The sequence below is a fragment of the Micromesistius poutassou genome, assembly GCF_964030765.1.
Source record: "Micromesistius poutassou genome assembly, chromosome: 2".
Classification (NCBI taxonomy): Eukaryota; Metazoa; Chordata; class Actinopteri; order Gadiformes; family Gadidae; genus Micromesistius; species Micromesistius poutassou.
The window spans coordinates 22166348-22186347 of NC_140272.1; the positions used below are offsets into that span (position 1 = coordinate 22166348).

A 20000-nucleotide genomic window follows, 5' to 3' on the forward strand; every position below is an offset into this window, starting at 1 on the left:
GAACTGCATGGTGGCGCTGTCCTGTAAGGGTAGCGGGGTAGGGGGGAGGTAAGAGGCAGGAGAGAGGTGGGGCAAATAGTGAGTGAATTAATGAGATGAAAGGTTTGGGTGCTGTGGGCCACCATCTTGTGCCATCGGCTTGTCTGTCCTCCATTGCTCTGGGTTTATCTGCCGGTGTCACAGCGGAGAGACAGATGGAGGCGGCTGCCGGCAGATCAAACAACGGCATCCATATTGCATATCAACGGGAGGGTAACAATTTACACTAATGAGACGCCACTTGCTATCTCTCAAGGCTGTTATTGGCGGCTGTGCGCACATTAGTGTACCAGGTACCATTTCTATCTAGGCAACTTCATCACCCTCGAAATTGCATGCACACACAAGGAAATACACTTACACACACTTACACACCTGCATCCCTGCACAAATATAAACTAGCTGACTTATTAATAAACTGGCTACAACCATTGCAAGCGGCCCTTCTAAGCGGAAACTGGCAATTCTGTCTAGTTACTGCCAAGCTCCAAGAAAGTGTTCCTATTCCCTCTCTTTTACAGGAAAGTTTCTCTATGTCTCTGTGTGCGAGCAGTGTTAAAGGAGTGTGAATTTGTTTTTGCTCTCTATGTCTGTGATTATATTATTATTATTATAACTATGCATCGCCAGATGCTGTTTTCATGAATTTGCTGTGCAAATATTATCTTGGTGTTGCAAAATGTAAAAGGAAAAAAAAAACATAACAATTTCCTTCCATTTATCATTAAGTCACAACCATTGATTCTGAGTTAATTCACTCACACGTCCAATGTATCTCCACCTAGCCTTCAAAATGGTGGTGGGGGCAGAGAGAAAGCCCCTTCACTTGGCCAAAAGGCTTCTGTTCCATGGATCAGTTCCTCACTGCACCGCTATTGACTGTATAAACACAGGCATCGATGTGCTAAAGAACCCAAGCGTGTGACCAATTAAAACCTCACAGTAATGCTGCAAATCACATATCAGTGATTGAAAAACACTGCAGAAGCAACACCCAAATACTCGTTGATTAATTCACACTTAAATATGCATCTTTCTTTTTGGCTCATGCCTTTTCTGAGGCTTATTTAACAAAGCTCTGATTGTGCTGCTTCTGTGCCAAATGTTTATCAGTGTACCAACTCCTTGGGGTGACTCCTAAATATAACCCACCCACTCACCATATATTGGTTCCTGTCTGTTTGCTATCACCAGCACCCCTCTCTCTCGGTAATAGAGTGTAGCATTGCATTGCCTTATCTCTTCCTTGTGCCATTTCGCCAAATCATTTATCACAGGGGGTTCATGACGTGGAGAGATGGGCTCCCAGAGAGTGTTGGAAGGTGGCGGACAGCCCTTCTGATGCTGTGTGACAGCATCTTGACGCTGCAGCGAGCCGCCTCGTGATCGAGGCGGCTCGATCACGTTTTCATAGTTTTCATATGAAGTTTTCATATGAAGGCGGGATATTGTGTGAATCTGGCCTGGTGTTGCATGTGTGTCTCAAAGTGTGTGTATATATATATAAATGTTTTTATTGGTGGGCCGGGCTGTGCATCTGCCAACCAGGATGGAGTGTGCACTTGTGTGTGTTAACCCCATCGGCTTCACAGGGGTGATATCACACACTGCCAAGACACCAGGCAGTGCTCTGCCTCTTCACACACCCTGGGTCGGACCCCCGACGGCTCAGAGCGCCTCTACTCCTCTCCAGCGGAGGACTTCAGCATTAGTGCTGCGCTTAGCCTGAAGACATGCCCACACACACACACACAGCCACACAGCCACACAGCGATACAGACACACACACACACACACTATAACAACCATACACACACACACACACACACACACACAGCCACACAGCGATACAGACACACACACACACACACACTATAACAACCATACACACACACACACACACACACACACACACACACACAGCCACACAGCGATACAGACACACACACACACACTATAACAACCATACACACACACACACACACACACACACACACAGCCACACAGCGATACAGACACACACACACACACACACACACACACTATAACAACCATACACACACACACACACACACACACAGCCACACTATAACAACCATACACACACACACACACACACAAAGACACACACACACACAGCCACACACTATAACAACCATACACACACACACACACACACACACACAGCCACACAGCGATACAGACACACACACACACACACTATAACAACCACACACACACACACACAGCCACACAGCGATACAGACACACACACACACACACACACACACACTATAACAACCACACACACACACACACACACACACACACACACACACACAAAGACACACGCACACACGCACATACACACAAAGGTTCTTAGACACACACACACACACACACACACACCGGCACACACACACACGCAGATGCAGACACACACATTAGCACACACACACACACACACACACACACACACACACACACACACACACACCCTTGATTTCTTTGGGTTCGCTTTCATGCTTAGTATTTACACACACCCATGCCATCCCTAACCAATGCATATTTATACTAACATAGCCCCTATAGACTATACTATATGAAAGCACCCATGCATATTTTTATGAAATTCTGTATATACATATATGTATATATATATTTTTATTTTTGTTTTACTTTGTTTATTGTATTTTTAACATAATCAGCATATACACAATGCTTGCAATTGTTGCCATAATCTAGTTCTTGCAGAGAATTCTAGTTGCAGTAAAGAAGTGAATAACGAAGTGGGCCCACATTTCACAGAATTTGTTTATCGATTTGTAACACAGTGAAGCGGTGAATGGATGTTTCCAGAGCATTGTATGTGTAGATGTTTAAGGAATATACAATGGATGGACAGTTCAAGTTAACCTGGTCATTAATGGAATGAGTATGGAACCGTGCACCGTTTCTCAATAACTAAATGTTGACCAGAAGAATATTCAATCAATTCTTGATCTCAGCCATATCCTCTAATCCATCGACTAGAGCCTTAAACAGTTCAATGACCACAATAAACAGTTCACTGACAGCGCCGTCAACGCCGTCTCATCCCAGCTTGGGTTTTTTTGGTCTCAAAATACAGAAGCACACCCACAGACAATCATCAACAATCATTAGGAGATTTACGACATACGTGACGAAAAAAAATCACCAGCTGTATCAAATGAGTTAATGCGGAAACCTGCACGCAGAAGGAGAAGAAGGATAAATGAGACACACACACAGAGCCCCAGCCAACGCTTGGCGCTGCCAGCCGGCGTGGTGGTAGAGGCGTTTATATATGGAATGTGTTGGGGACATTAAATATGCATGGCTCTTGCCTCATTAAAGGATGGGTATGAACAGCCAACCTCATTACGGCCTGTGATCAGCAGCCAAGTGCTAATATGGAGAGAATCCAGCTACCGATGCCTTAACAGAGGCAGACACTTTCATTTCCTTCAGAGACCAGTGTTGGGTGTTAGAGAGAGAGAGAGAGAGAGAGAGAGAGAGAGAGAGAGAGAGAGAGAGAGAGAGAGAGAGAGAGAGAGAGAGAGAGAGAGAGAGAGAGAGAGAGAGAGAGAGAGAGAGAGAGAGAGAGAGAGAGAGAGAGATGCTTTTTGCACTCACCAAACAGGTGAGTATGTGCAGAGGTTCTTTAGGAAAGTATGTGTGTGTGTCTGTCTGTCAGATTATCATCCACCATGCAGTGGAGTACTCAGATATGGACCAGGTCTAGCTTTGTAAGGAGGGATAGAATAAAGTGACAACACAATGATTAACTGGCGCCACAGGCTGCTGTTAAATTGACTGTATTCAACTTTGTAGGAAAATGAGTTCAGAGCAATCAAGAAATTTCAGCAATTTCACAGTTTGAACCATATCATTAGGTCAGAAACAACTCTTTAAACACCATTAAATGGCTAACCCAAAAATAAGACAATACATTTCTCTGAGATGTTCCTTTAAAGGACGATTCCGGTGAATGAGCCCCTTTCTGGTTTGTCTAGGATGAAACAGAGTGGTTGACACCGAAATTTTGACCATTGTTCAAGTATCGTAGCGAAATACAGTCTCTGTCGTGTTTTATTTGCCATTTTGTAAATCCATTGATTTCTGCTAGAAGACTCATTGCTCGTTGACCGGAAACAGAAAGGGAGGCTGGTTGTAGTCTTATCGATCGGTCTAGCCCTACTGTTGATACGGAGAACCGAGCAAAAAGACTACAACCAAACGTAAACCAACCAAACAAATAACACACTATACTATACACTAAACACGATCCTTGATTCGGAACATCAACAAACACCACTAACCACTCGGTGAGTTGTACACTTCTGAAAACGAATGTTTAGGGTTGTTTTAAGGACAGGTTTGTGAATGCCCGTAGCCAGCCATTCTGAAGCAGGCAGGGGCGATTGGAAATGAGACAAATACCCGAGACAGGACCAATAGTCAAAATTGCCACCACTCTATTTCATCCTAGACAAACCAGAAAGGGGGCTCAATGTTCAAAATACCGGAATTGTCCTTTAAGTTTAGTTTTCCTTAAGTTTCCTTGGTTTAGGCCAGTTCAGCATGTGTTAATAAAAAGGGGAAAGTCAGAGTCAGAAGAAAAAGAAGTCAAAAGTCAAGGGGTCGTGTGGCGCTTCAGAGTGCTTTCACCTGATAGACTCAAGTGATGGAGGTACAGGAAGAATGCTCTACTCCTCGGCACAGGTGATCTCGGTCCACTCCTTTGGAGAAGGAGGTACGTATGTTCACTAGCTCGCCACCCCTTCGTCGAGGGGAATTCGATCCAGATTCTCGAGAGGGTTTCCAAGAATTCCAAAAAACCTAGCCAAAAGTTATAAAACTCCCGGGGCACGGTCATCAAGTCACACTATCACTTCTGTTAAGCAAAATATATATGTATAAATATGTCCTCAGTTGTGTGTATATATATATATATATATACATATATCTATATATAGATATAGATATAGATATATAGATTATATTCTGTACCCAAGTTCACAGAAGGGATTAAGATCCTTTGGAGCAAGTAGCCAAATCATTTCTTCGTTCTTTACGTCAATGATTCAGAGTGTAATGCTTTATTGTAGTACAGCTTGGCAGAGTAGCCTTTCCTCCTTCCTGTCAAATAAGGCAAAACTATATCATCAAATAATTATTTTTTCAAAGATCATTGGACTACCTGTAGCACACCTCTTCCAGGAAGCCCACAACAAGAGCTTGCTCAGGCTGGCCAGATACATTTCCACTGACGTCTCACATGTCTTCCACAGAAAATATCAGCTCCTGCCTTCTAACATGCGTTTTTGTTAAACCAACAACATTAAGATCTATTGCAATATTTACTTTATAAAATGTCTCCAAGTGATCAAATTGTGGATATTTCTATGTAGCCTCTTTGTAATATATGTATGCTTTGTCTTCTGTGATTGTGTGCTTCTTTAGCCATTTGTTGCTATGTTTCGGGTTTCATGTTTGTCTATCGATGCTTTATGTCTCACATGTATGTCTACATGTTTGTCTATTGATATATGTCTTATATGTATGTATATGTCATATTTTCCTTAAATCCCTTGCAGGGATGCAAAAATTATTTCAGCCCAAACTGACAAAGTTGTATTGTTTCCTAAACGTAAATCCTAAATCCTATCCTAAAATCGTAAACGTTAATGGGGCGAGGGATCCCTTGAAGAGAGCAGAGATTTACCATTTAACACGATTTAAGCATCTAGACGTCATTCTCTTGCAAAAAACACAGTGATGTAAGAAATGCAGCTGATTGGGTGCTAGAGTGGGAGGGGCTTTCTATTTTGAGTCACAACTCCAATGTCAGTGGGGGAGTCGCATGTATTTTTGCAAAGAGCTTTACTCCAATTTCTCATGAAGTTGTGGAAGTTTTATTAAAAGTTAGTTTGTTTTGAAGATCATGTTTTGTTTTTTGTTTGTGTGTTTTCCCCAACAAGAGCGGCAGAAAGAGAAGTGTTTTTAGAAACTTAATTCACTGTTATAGGTGGATGCAACAGTGATGAGTATCTTTTTTATTGGTGAGGATTTTACTGCATAGAGCGAGACATTGATAGAAATCATGTTGAGCCACATATGCTTTCACGCAGAAGGCTACTCAGTGTATGCAGGTACACAAGTGATGTGTGGAGCGTGTTGGCTGCCGGTGCGTCGGCGTGCAGACCGCGGCGAAGGACAGTATTAATTGGATGATCTAGACAAGAAAGCATACTGTACGACTCAAAGGCTTTGATAATGTTGCTGCCTTGATCTGTTACCCACACTATTCAGCTGAGGGAGATAGGGTCGAGGCCGAATTTGTTGACCAGCAGGTGCACTAACTCGTGTCAGATTTCTTTCCCTGTTTTAGCATCCTCCATGGGAAACATTGCAGTGGGGAGTGTTTTACCAACTAATGTATAGTCGTTGGTGATATAATGGCACGTTATTGCGATGTAACTGAGCTTTTTGTCTTCAGTCCACATATCCGTGCTCATCCCTACGTCTCCATTCTTCAGAGCATCTTTGAGCGTCTGTGTCAGAACTTCCCTCCTCTCATCGGTCTTTTCTAGGCAAGCCTTGGAAACAGTGCTATGGTGAGGCAGGATGCCCTGGGCTGATACACAACCATATGTAGCACCAACATTGATCAATTCTTGAGCTGGATGCCCTGGCCACTTACAACGTAAAATGGCATTATGTCCTTGCAGCAAAACTCGCAAAACGCATCTCTCTGCGGGGGCTTGTCTCGCCCTCAGGGGTATACAGGGGAGAAGTAACAAAAGAGAACATTGAAGGCTGACTACGTGCGAGGGGAGGAGACATTGTGCGCTGCGAGTGTGACATGTGTTTTTTTTAACTGTAGCCAACTTGTGCAACTTTGTACACATTTGTTACTTAGGCCTACTTTGCTAAAAATATATTTATAATATTTCTGATTATGGCATACAGTGGCGTAACATCATGATGATGGCCCCGGTGCAAATATTTTTTTTGTGCCCCCCCAAAGATTCAGTCAATGAGAGTACTACTACAGCAGGTAGCAATTGCGTTGCCATGGCACACGGGTAAACAAATGACAAGACACCACACAAGTTAACTAACGATCGCTGTAGGCTTCAATATCATGCAAGCACTTTGTTTTCTTTTTATTTTGTTCTACATCACAATTGCATGCTTTAATAAAGTATTGTTTTTTCCTACCATTACGAAAATAAAATATACAAACCAACAGAGCTTTGTCTCCCCCGCGACCTTATATTGATTGAGTCTAAAACGTTCTCAACGATTCAGCCAATGAGAGTAGGGGTAGCAATCGCACATGGGTAAACAAATGATTGGAATGATTGGAATTTGGACAAATGATCATTCCTCCTCCCATACCAGCCACTCAGCTAGCCTACCTTACCGACCCGCCCCCGAGCTATTTAATTCACAAAAACAGCTGTTTGCTGTCTGTTTGTTGTCGATATTTACGCCACTGATGGCATAGCTTTTCCCCACCCAATTAGGTTAATAAAGTAATGATTTAAAAAAAAAAGCTTGATCAAGGGCAGGGCCCGAGGATAGGGATCGGGTCGGGACGAGAGAATCTAAACTCTAGTGTGTGGATCACATGGATGTACCTTCAAATTTTTCTTTAGCTTGGAGAAGAAAAATGGCCAGAGGAAATGTATTAATTCCTTGCAATCTGAGTCTGAAACTCTTTTGACCGGTGCGCATGAAATTCGCACGGTTTTATAAAGATCTATACAGGAGTGAACTAAGTGGTGAACAGGCTGACATTGTGTTCATGGAGGGATTGCCTCAGGTTTCAGAGGAGTCCTTGGCCGAACTTGATTCCCCTCTGACGTTGGAGGAACTGGAGAGGGCCCTTCATGGAGTGTGGCAATGCCCCTGGCTTGGATGGGATCCCTATAGACTTTTATAAGTCTTTCTGGTCTGAGGTGGGGGAGGATTTGCTTGCAGTGCTCAATGACAGAGTGCTGGAGGACTCCTGCCTGTGAGCTGTCGTAGGGCAGTCCTCATGCTTCTACCTGGGTGATCTACCTGATATAAAGTGCTGGAGACCCGTATTGCTCCTGTGCAGTGACTATAAATTGTTATCCAAAGCACTGGCCAACAGACTATCTAGGGTGATGGACCAGGTCATCCATCTGGACCAAACATATTGTATTCCCTGTATCCTAAAAAAAAAAATAATAATAATTAATAATGTTTCGTTAGTCTGTGATGTCATAGACATTTGGGGCTTGATGTAGATTTGGTCTCATTCGACCAAGAGAAAGCATTTGATAGAGTGGAGCATAGCTATCTGTGGGACACTTTATATGCCTTTGGATTAAGTAAAGGCTTCGTTCAGAAGGTCAGGATTTTGTATAGTGATGTGGAGAGTATTCTCGAAGTCAATGGTGGTTTAAGTGCTCCCTTTAAAGTTGGCAGAGGTGTGAGACAAGACTGCCCTCTGTCTGGTATGCTATACTCTTTAGCAATTGAGCCTCTTTTGCACAGACAACAGACAACAGTAACTTTAAGGGGCCGGTCTGTGCATGGGTGTATCGTACCTCTTAGTTTATCAGACCAATGCTGACAATATAGTTCTTCTTAGTGGGGTGGAGGATGGTGGTGGATATCCTTCAGCAGTTTGGGTAACTTTCAAGTTAACTGGTCAAAAATTGAGGCTATATTGCTGGGTCAATGGGTGGAGAGAATGCCAAGTCTCCCAGATCATTTAAACTGGAAGAAAGATGGTTTCAAGTATTTGTGTGACTTTCTGGGAGTGATGAAATCATAGAGAGGAATTTGGAGGGAGCACTTGAAAGTGTTAAAGGAAGGCTTGAAAGATGGAAGTGGCTATTGTCAAAAATGTCATACAGGGGGAATGTGCTCATCATTAACAATTTTCCTCCTTGGTTAATAACCACCTTACATTGGCTCCTGCAAGAACCTCTGGTTGGAAGTGCACGTCTGGATATCTCCTCAGCCAATTTCCCTTCGCTACAGAAGATTCTGTGTGGTGCCAAGATCGTCACGTTGAAAGATGTAGTTGACCTGAAGGAGCCACGTTTTGGGAATAGGAGGGAGCTTGCTGATTCCATGATGCTGAGGCCGCTTCGGGTGGTGTCGCAGCTCCTGGAAAAATGGCATGCTGCCTGCACCACACATGAGATTGAACTACTTACTACTGTGCAGGGGTGTGTCAACCTTTTTTCTTGGCTGGTACTCTCACCAAAATTGCATGGGTGTACAGGTCCACTTCTAACATCTAGAACCCAACCACTATGTTGCTGAATATGGTCACTGGGAAACAGTTTGCCTGTGTCAAATATTTGAATAAGAAGGTGTAGGGAGCAGGGCTAAAACACCTTGGAGCGCTGCTCTCAAACTGAATAGTGTGAGGCCTGAATGGGTGTTAAGGGCAAATGTTAGTCAGGAATGCCCTTTCTGCTATCAAAGGGGAACTGTTTTTCATGCTTTTTCACTTTGTTTAAGGTTAAAACCTTTCTTTTGAATGCTGCAAGGTTTATTGTGTGCTTTCGGTGAAGAGCTCACCACAGAGATGTTTGTCCTTAAATATGTAAAAAAAAAAAATACAGAATGTATGCAAACTTCTGAACTTCATCCTGGGTCAAGCCAAAATGGATATTTACATCACTAACAGGTTTATGGTTGAGAACCAACCAGGAACTAATGTTGTGGTTCTGTTTCCTGCTCTGGTTAAAGCCAGAGTTTTGGTTGACTTCCAGTTTTATGAGTTAATGCAAAATCTGGAAACCTTTGAGGATGTCTAACACGCAGTTTGCACTGTGATTGAAAATGAATTGCACTTTAGCCATCTTTTATAAATGTTTACTTTTTTTAATCTATTTTTTATCTCTACTTGTTGATGGAAAAGACTGATTGATTGACCTGCTCTGGTTGTGTAAACTGAAATAAAGTATGACTTTAAAAAATCTCTCTCTCTCTCTCTCTCTCTCTCTCTCTCATATCAATATCTCTCTCTCACACACAGACTGTGTGACTGAGTGTCACTCTATTTCTGTCTGTGTGTGTGTCTCGCTCTCGGTTGCCGTCCTTGTTGGCGCTCCGATATCACACCCCCCCCTCCCCCTTCCCCTATGCTTCTCCATATCCCTCCCCCCCTAATCGTGGGGGTGTGGTGCCCAGTGAGGCGTCCAGGCCTGCATTATGAATCCGTGTGGGAGGAGAGTGTGTGTGAGTGTGAGTTCAGGGGACAGTGGATTGGCGTACAGCCTATCATGTCCTCGGCACATTTCATTAGACACGGTCCAGTCCACCACTTGCAAAGATGCTTGTGTGTATTTAAAACTGTCCCTAGTGTGTGTGGTGTGTGTGTGTGTGTGTGTGTGTGTGTGTGTGTGTGTGTGTGTGTGTGTGTGTGTGTGTGTGTGTGTGTGTGTGTGTGTGTGTGTGTGTGTGTGTGTGTGTGTGTGTGTGTGTGTGTGTGCGTGCGGGGGGGGGGAGGGGGAGAATGCATGATATTATTATATCTGCAGTAAAGTAAAGTAGATTCTGTAGAATTGAGCAGTAGTGTGTGGTGACCTTAAATTTCATTGGGGCAGAAACTACTGGCGTATGACCACACCCACAATTTATGTTTTTTTAATTTGTATATATTATATACATATATAATATTGTATTATATATTATTATATATATATATGCTTCACATCACTCACACCCGTGGTCCATATATCCCCTTGTCCTGTGCACACACTTGGTCGAAAAAGTAGAAAGTACAAAACACACTGTTTCTCTTTGAGCAACCACATAGCCATTTTTCTTTTCATACCATGCTTGGGAGAAAGTTTTGATGTAAGTTTTCCCCCTATCCTTCGTTTGTTGGATAATGTTTATGTCCGGTCTTTCTGGGCCGAGTTGTTTGATGGCTAACTTCTCTTCCAATTTTAACCTCTCAAATGTTTTTTTTAACAGAAACTCTGGCGGAATAATTCAAGTTAAAACAACAACAGTTCTAGAATAGGACCATGGGGCAGACTACTTAACGCGTCTTTTAGAGTGGATTGCAATTCTTATTGCAGCCTGCAGGGTTATGCGATAAACATACAGAGGAACACGTTCACTGAGCTGCCATGCCCTAACATTGCCTGACATGTTAAACTCAACTAGAATCACCACCATCATCCAAAATGTTATGTCAACATGTGTGACATGATGTCACATCATGTTAGTATTTTAATATTCTTGACAGATCGTGACAGCAAAAGATGAGAGTGAATGAGATGAGACGAATGAGTGAATATGTGCTTTATATTTTTAGCATTTTAACAATATTTGTTATCACTTTGGTAATTGCTCTGAGGATGTGCACCAATGTGATTATGACCATAGCATAACAAAATATTGAAAACATCGCTCTGGTTTATAATCAACAGCAACCTCGTCTGCTTTAGTGGGCATGACTAGCACAATCAGAGTAAAAGTAGAGAGCTATCCTTGCTGGGTATATACTGTATATATTATTAGCTTTCAATATCATTTGACGTCCATGCACCCAATGTTTTCCATTTGACAGTTGTAATAATGTAGCAATACAACATAAAAACATCAAGAAAAGGAAATTATTATAATACAAATTTTTTAAATAAAATGATTTTATTCCAGCAGCTTCATGATATCAAATAGTCTGAATGTATCTGCGATACAATGTTGTTTGTACTCACTCGACAGTTGCTCAGCTCCTCGGCAGACAGGACGATGCTGCCACACTTCTTCCCCGGGATCCCGCTGGCGGAATACAAGAGGACAACAGAAGGCTTGATCAGGGGCGGGAGAGCCCACCTCCCAGTGACCTTGTCCCTTTCTCCCCTTCCCTTCATCCCCTCGATCAAGAAACACTGATTGGCTTGAATCTGAGAGGCCCCAACAAGAAGTCTCAAAGAAATGTTGATCATTCACATTCTTCTGTACGTACAGGAAGCTGTAAACAGTGAGGCCTGTTCTTTGTGAGGCCTCTGTATTGCTGTGGACACAGCACTGCTAAATACAAATAAAATGGTTTCTTTTTTTTATGAAAGCAATTTCCATGAAGGTCTGATTATGAAACTATTGGGAGCTGAGGTTGAACTGGAAAGGTCACATATATTTACAAGAAGCTGGCTCAGAGAGTCAGGACTCAGGATGAGAGCAATCAATTGTTATATTATATTATATTATGTTATATCCCTTCATTTTCTTTTCTTTTCTTTCTTTTTTGCCTTAGGTCATTTTCTATGTGTATTTGCACTTAAGCACTTTCTGTGAAGCACTTTGGTTGCGTCTCAGCCGTATGTAAATGTACTATATAAATAAAATTTGACTTGACTTATATTGACTGCTCGCATCTTTTATATTAGAAAACCAAACCAACAGTTGGAATAGACTGATACTTTATGTGATTGATGCGTTATTCACCTTCCAATTACAGTGACAATAACCATCCTAGCTTTACATTGTCTACCCCATGAGAAATGTACAGGGCATGACGCTATCATAGCGCCCTCGAAATACTTGAAAACATGTTTCACTAAATGTGAAAAGGGCAGTATTTTAATTGCTATGAGTGAACTGAAATGTCTGTAATATTGTGACTTTCTCACACTACACATCTTTTTCTCATGTAAGTCCATCACCCAGCTTGGAAAAAAAGCCTTCTTGGTTGTAAAGGACAACGGCTGAAGAGCATCTGGTCACAACATCTTGATGTGAATCAAACATATACTTTCTATCATGACCTAGTTACTTCAGTGATAAGGACGTAAATCTGCTGGGTCCTCACAATGAAATATTTTTTAGCATCATTATATGTATGGGGATTCTGAAAATATTGTGATTCTGTTAATATTGCGATACTAAACACAAGTTTTTTCCTGCAATTTTATGTGTTTGTGGTTCGACAAATGGGTTTGGGGTTTGGGTCTGCTAGTAAAGACCATTTTTTCTACTCAGACTTCTGCCCCCCGAGCAGTGATGGGATAACAGCGTTATAAATAACGGCGTTAATTTTTTCAGTAACGAGTAATCTAACGGATTACTCTTCCCATCGTTATAACGGCGTTACCGTCACTTCCAAAAAATGCGGCGCGTTACTATAATTGAAGCGTTTTTTCAACAGACCAACTAGATCTCTCTCTCTCTCTACTGTTCTTCCTTGGTTAGTGGGCACGAGACAAACACATAAATGATAACGATTGGCTGAGGTAGAGTAACATATCACGGTAAGCCAATCAGAGGTATAGTTGGGCGGGTGTTGTTTACACAAACTCGTAAGCACACATAGTCGGACACACAACGACGCAAGTAAGTCAACGAGAAACAGGAATGGCGAGCCCAAATAATCCCAAAATAGCCTTCTTTAAATGGAAGTATAGCCATTACTTTTCCATCCAAGAAATTAAAGGAACGAGTGTAATCGTGAAATGCACATTATGCCTTGGTCATTCAAGTCATTCAAACATCTTTCAACGTTGCATGCTTCCGTGCATTCCATGCTTCCGTGCATGAACATGCACATGCTTTGAGTTCTGTTAAAGAGGGGTGGAGGTGGGGTCCAAATTATTTGACACATTTGAGCATTTAAAAATGTACCTGAAAGTAACACAATAGTTACATTCCACAGTAACTAATTACTTTTAGAATTTGTAACTGAATAACTACTTTAATTATTCAGCTACTTAATTAATGTAGTTAGTAACTGTAATTACTGTAACTAATTATTTTTTTACAGCAACTTGGCCGACACTGCCACAAATGTGACAAATGTGACAAAGTGACAAATACAACATAAAGCCCTCTATGGTACAGTACCATGAATCAAAGATAGCATTGAGATTTGAGGCTCAACATTTTGCATTTTGCATTTTTTTTTCTTTTTTTTCGACCTGACGATGCATTCATAAGCAAAGAAATATAATACTTGGTATTCTCGTTGATTCCCCCCATTTCTGGTGGCGCACAATTCCAGTATTATAAGAGCAGGATTGCTGTTTACTACTATTGTTACTCGCAGCTTAGCTTTTTCCCAAGCGACTTAGTCATATGGGTCAGACTTCTTCCTCAACTGTCTAGGCAGTAGATATTTGGAATCAAACCAAGAACCAATAATTTTCACTCCAATAGCTTTCATATTGGTGTTTACACTGTCTCATAGGCTATTGTAGCCCAGCATTTGTATTCAGACCTCATGACGGTCAAACCAGCCATGAATCCCAGAGAGCACATAAACCATTTATCTGGAGAGGTGGCACCAACATTCATCTGCAACGTCCAATACAAAAGTAAATCCTCATCATTGATATCTCATTTCTTTGCACAAGCACGGGTCGCCGACCCAAGCGACATTGTCAAAATGCCAATCAAGGCTCCTCAGGCGTCAGCATACGGCTCAAGAGATTGGAAATCAAACAGGATCTTGGTCTGTGTTCGTCTGGAGGTTGAAAGCCTCTTTATATCCACCATCAATGTCAGCCCTTAGCTAGTTAACATATAAATGTGTGTCATTGTGTCTGACTTTCCTGTTTGGCTGCTGTTCATCCTCACTGTGTGGTCGTGAGCTTTGTGTGTTCACGTCGCCGTGTGTCCCATGATGAAACCAACCAGATGTGCTGTGTGGAGAGAGCAAGCGTGCAGCCGATTCTGAATACATATCATATTTCCCTCCCCAGAATCTCCTTCTCTTTTTGGTTGTTGTCTGCTGTGGCCAAACCAATAAACTGTATTTTGCACACTTATTATAAGAATCATTATTATTATTATTATTATTAGAATCCTTGTTTTATTCAACCATTATTCATTTGTGGGGGGTATATGGGTGCCCGTTTGACTGTGCCTCTCCTTTCATAACTATGCATGTCTGTCTTTTCATCAGTAAATATACGTTTTGTATAGTTTGTTTTGTGTGGCCAGCAGTTAGTCTAAGGCTAGGCTAAATCCACTTTGAGTCTGGCAGTCTGCAATGGGTGAGATTTGATATTGTGAATTTGCAGTAGTAAGTCAGAGGAAAGGACAGTTTTAGAGTCAAAAGAGTGGAAGACAGGGTGGAAGACAGGGTTAATCATATATCTGTCTATATATGTAAAATAAGTTTAATATTCAGAATCTGCGTGGTGTGTGTGTGTGTGTGTGTGTGTGTGTGTGTGTGTGTGTGTGTGTGTGTGTGTGTGTGTGTGTCTGTATGTGTGTCTTTTGTCCATGTTTGTCGGCGTATGTGATCATGGGACCCCCATTCGTAGTTGGAGCTCCACATACCTCTAGGATGTGACCAAATCCCATTTTAAAGTGTAGTTGCTTCAGTGTTTGGTGTCTATATTTTCTGCTCCAACATGCCAATTCATGCCTATTCCACCATCTGTCCACCACTATAACTTTGTCAAATAGATCTAAATGATCTAAATCATGGTGTGGTGAAGGGCTTTTGTGTCCTAAGCAAACATAATGTTATTTCAGTTCTCTAATGCGCTGCATTAGCCGTTCTAATTGAGGGAACGTTGTGGACAATTAGTCTAGGAGGAAGTGCTTGAACCCATTGTGTTATTTAATGTTGACTATTTTTCTGCGAAGCCGAATGGTGATGAGACCTAAAAGCTTCATATTTTACACTATGCTTTCCGTTTCAGTGTAGAAATCTATTTTCTAATGTCAGGCCAAACACCATTAAGCTAATGTTAGGTAAATGTTAAGAAAATGCTCAGATGATGTGAGCGGAAATTATTCTGCGATAGAGCACCAATAGTGCTATTTATCATCTACAGCATTGCTTATTTTTAGCATTATAACTGTGAGTTTATTCACATCATCATCATACCTCAGCTGTGCCAGACCAGTTGCATTCTCACAAGAGGAATAATAAACATCAAATATACACACGGCCGATACTTATACTACTCAAATTTAGACTCATCAAAAATGATGGAACAGAAATCTGTGATATACTTCTTAATGTGAATAAGGGTTGTCATTACACATCAGAACGGGATGAGATCTATTGCAATCTCATGTAGTGGAGGTCTAGGTCGACACCAGCTACCGACATCCTAGCTCCATAGCCAGATGTGTGACCAATCACTCACCATGCAAGTTTACAGCCATGGAACATACAAATGTAGGTATTAATGTACGGTATTTCAGATTTTAATGAACTACAAACTTCATAACGGCACAAGTGGGGGAGGGGAGATCCAGACCACACCGCTACAATCCGAAGTATTCCCAAGACTGATTTTATAAGATGACTTTGAGATGTGTATTAATATACTTTTTTACATTTTTTTACAAGATATTTGGTAGGTGTGTAGTGGATCGATCCCTCAGTGATATGGGATAGTTATTCAAAGTTTTTAAGATCCTTTTGTCCGTTAATTTACGTATGTTAAAGCATTTAGTTAATGAGAGCATAGATAAACAAAACAGTACGTTTCTCTCTTCCTTACATACTGTTGGTTCAGGGACATAAACAGTATCTTTTAAGTGGCGTGGAAGCCAATGAGAGGGCTTGTATGACCTCTCTGTTTGTGTCTGTGTGTAGCTACAAGCATGTGTGAACGCATTTTGTTGTATTTTCTGGAAGGTAAACGGCGTGTTTTCAAAAGACTCCTGTACATTTGGTGGGTGAGGATACAGGCCCTGTTGCATTACTGCTGCTGAAAGAAACTTTGAGACACACAAACACACACACTCCACACCTACGCATACTCTGTGCATACACACACACAGGCAAGGTTTTCAATCTACCGCTGAGCACAAACACAGAGTTTGTATGAAAATAACCCATATCTATGTTCTGGTCCTCCGGCTCCCCCTGTCTCTTGTGAATCAAAAGGTTTCCTTTTCACTCTCAGATATGACCTGTGGTGTCAAACTGTGTGTGTTTTAGGAAAGCCACTTTAGCTTTCCTCAACATGGTTTCTTTTTTTTTTTTTTTTTACATTTTTTATTTCAGTTCAGTTTGGATATTACATCTTGAACATATCTGGGACATTTTTTTTTTTTTTTTTTTTTTACATTGAATGTAGTAACTGACATAAAATACAAAATACAAAAATGAACAGTGCAAAGTATAATGAAACAGTCTGACAGACAGACAGACAGACAGGCAAACAAAGACAGAAAAAAAAGGTACCAATAAGAAAATCACATTTAAGGGAGAGGGTGACCACTGATTAAAAACTGTTATTTAACTAGTTTTTTTTTTACTTCCTTAAACTTGTTTTTTATTTAACAAGTTTAAGGAAGTAAAGAACGTCCTTGACCCAATGTGTTAATGTTGGGGGTTTACAGTCCTTCCATTTGATCAAAATCAGCCGCCTGGCCAGGAGCGATAGGAAAGCAACACTATTTGATTGCGCCCTAGTTAGACCAAAATTATCAGATACAACCCCAAATAACCCAACCAAAGGGCATGGTGAGATTGGCTGTCCCAGGAAGCCTGATATTGTGTCAAAGATGGATGACCAATAATGAACTAGCTTTGTGCAAGACCAGAACATGTGGGTGTGTGATGCTGGATTGCACTTACATCGATCACATAATGGGTCTACATCAGAAAACCGTTTTGACAGTCTGAGTTTAGTCCAATGGGCGCGATGCAAAACCTTGAATTGTAGCAACCCATGTCTGGCACAGATTGATGAACTATGAACTCTGCCCAAGGCAGTCTCCCAAGATTCTTCACAAATTGGCTCCCCAAGTTCACTTTCCCATTGAGATTTTAAGTCAGAAATGTTTGAGGGTGAAAGTGCCATTAGTGTACTATAAGTGGCTGATATAATACCATTGAATGATAAAGGCTTATCTAATATATGGTCATAGGGGGCACTAGAAGGTTGTCTCAGAAATATTGGGGAAATATTCCTAGAAGTTACGGATTTGAAAAAATCTGAAAGAAATGAGTTCTAGGAATACTAAAAGGTATCACAAAGATATTGGAACGAGACAAAAGTGCCATTGTAATATAAGTCTTGAAATTGCTTGATACCCGCATTGTACCATATAAGGAAAGCTTTATCCATAACAGATGGTTTGATATAATGATTAGCATAGACAGGGGATTTAAATGAAATGGACTGCCAACCAAAATGTCTCCTTATCTGAGTCCATATTTTCAGAGATGTTTTAACCAGCAAATTTGTTGTTTGAGCTGTGTATGATGATGAGAGAGGATATAAAAGAGCTGCCAATGAGGATCCTTTACATGACTTAGACTAAATAGACTGCCAAGAAAGTGCATCAGCACCAGGGTCTTCATATAGCCAATGCAACATGGGTCGGATGTTACATGCCCAGTAGTATAATTGGAAATCTGGAAGAGCCATGCCACCAGAAAATTTTGGTTGTGTCAGGAGGCTTTTCCTCTCTGCTCTGGCAGGTTTATGATTCCAAATGAATGATGAAAAATGCAGTCCAGTTTACTAAATTACTAATTAATTCGTCCTGCTACAGACAGAGGGAGTTGGGTCCAACGTTTCAAGAGCTGATCTACTTTTGTCCTGAGAGAAGGAAAGTTCTCTCATGTTTTGAAAGTTTTGAAAATTTGTCTGGCACATAGATTCCAAGGTAAATAAATTTTGAAGTTACTTTGAAAGGGAAGTTGTTGAATGATAATGAACATGCTGCTTCATTTACTGGGAAAAGCTCGCTCTTGGACAGATTCATTTTGTATCCTGATAGTTTACCAAATGTTTCTAATATATTTAAGGCAGATGGTAGGGAATGGGAGGAGTCAGAGAGGTATATTAAGAGATCGTCTGCATATAGGGAGACCCTATGTTCTTGGCCCTCTCTAAAAATCCCTGTCAGTTGTGTTGTCTGGCGTAAATACAATGCTAACGGCTTAATTGCAATAGCAAACAACAGGGGTGACAGAGGACACCCCTGTCGTGTGCCACGGAAGACTGAGAAGAGTTCAGAAGAAACATTATTTGTCCTTACTGAAGAAATAGGGGCTATGTACAACAGCCCACAATATGAACTCAACATGGTTTCTAGTGTAGAGTCACAGCAGGCCAGGTACTGCATTGCAGCAAATGCGTCTCTCAGCCTCCGGGAAGGGTTTTCCAGTTAGCCATTCACTGGAAACTGTTTATGGGTAGGGGCTTCCACAAAAAAAACACTACGACCAATAACATCTTTCATATTCTGATCAAATGTGTCATTGGTTTATGATGTAGCATGGAGCCTGGACACTGTGGGATCAGAATACTGTCACTGTCATTCAAACCTGATTTTTTTTTTCAAAGGCCTGTAAGTCTGTGTTTAAAAAATCCACACCTTGTAAAAAAATAATAATAATAAAAAGAGATTATAGAGATTATAGCCTGAAAATAAGTTTCAAACACCTGCAAACATGATTTTGTGTTCTATTTTTCCTTCTGCATAATTTTCACCAACAGATTTTCAAAGTTTAAAAATGTTCACCAGCACAAGGTTTTGAAACCTTGTAAATAGGGTTCTACAAACATGTGTTCATACATTGAGAAAAAAGTTTTGAAAGGGTCAATATTTATTTTGAAAAATGTGTTAGGTGTAAATTTACACCATTAAATTGTATTTATTCAGAACTGACTTTTCAGAGATTTGGCCACAAGGGGGCAAGTTTACGAGTCATGTGATTATTGACAGTGTTCTGGTACTGATTCGTTTTGAAACTCTGAAACTCTGACACTCTGAAAAAGTGCTGAAAACGTTGATCTAATGTCATATAAAACTATATGACACTACAACTAAGAACTTTGCACATAATGTATCTTATTAGACTTCATGACATTTAACAAAACAAATAGGCTACATATAATATGTAAAATACATTATTTGAATACACTGCAAATACACAGCGACCAAAAGCAGCCAGCCAAGCAACCAACACAGCGACCAATCAATTTTTTCAATGTTGCAAAATCTTT

General features: G+C 41.0%; 1 protein-coding gene across 1 annotated transcript in view; it reads right to left on the reverse strand.

Annotated features, from left to right (window-relative positions):
* LOC311339281 (copine-8-like) overlaps positions 1-20000 on the reverse strand; it is a 72429-nt gene that overhangs the window by 34939 nt on the left and 17490 nt on the right. The window contains exons 2-3 of the mRNA XM_084464660.1: positions 11790-11853; positions 1-21 (exon numbers count right to left, since the gene is read on the reverse strand). The exon at positions 1-21 is cut by the window's left edge and continues 83 nt beyond it. Of these exons, the coding sequence (XP_084320786.1) occupies positions 1-9 (9 nt within the window). The 5' untranslated portion in view covers positions 10-21; positions 11790-11853. The remainder of the gene's footprint in view (positions 22-11789; positions 11854-20000) is intronic.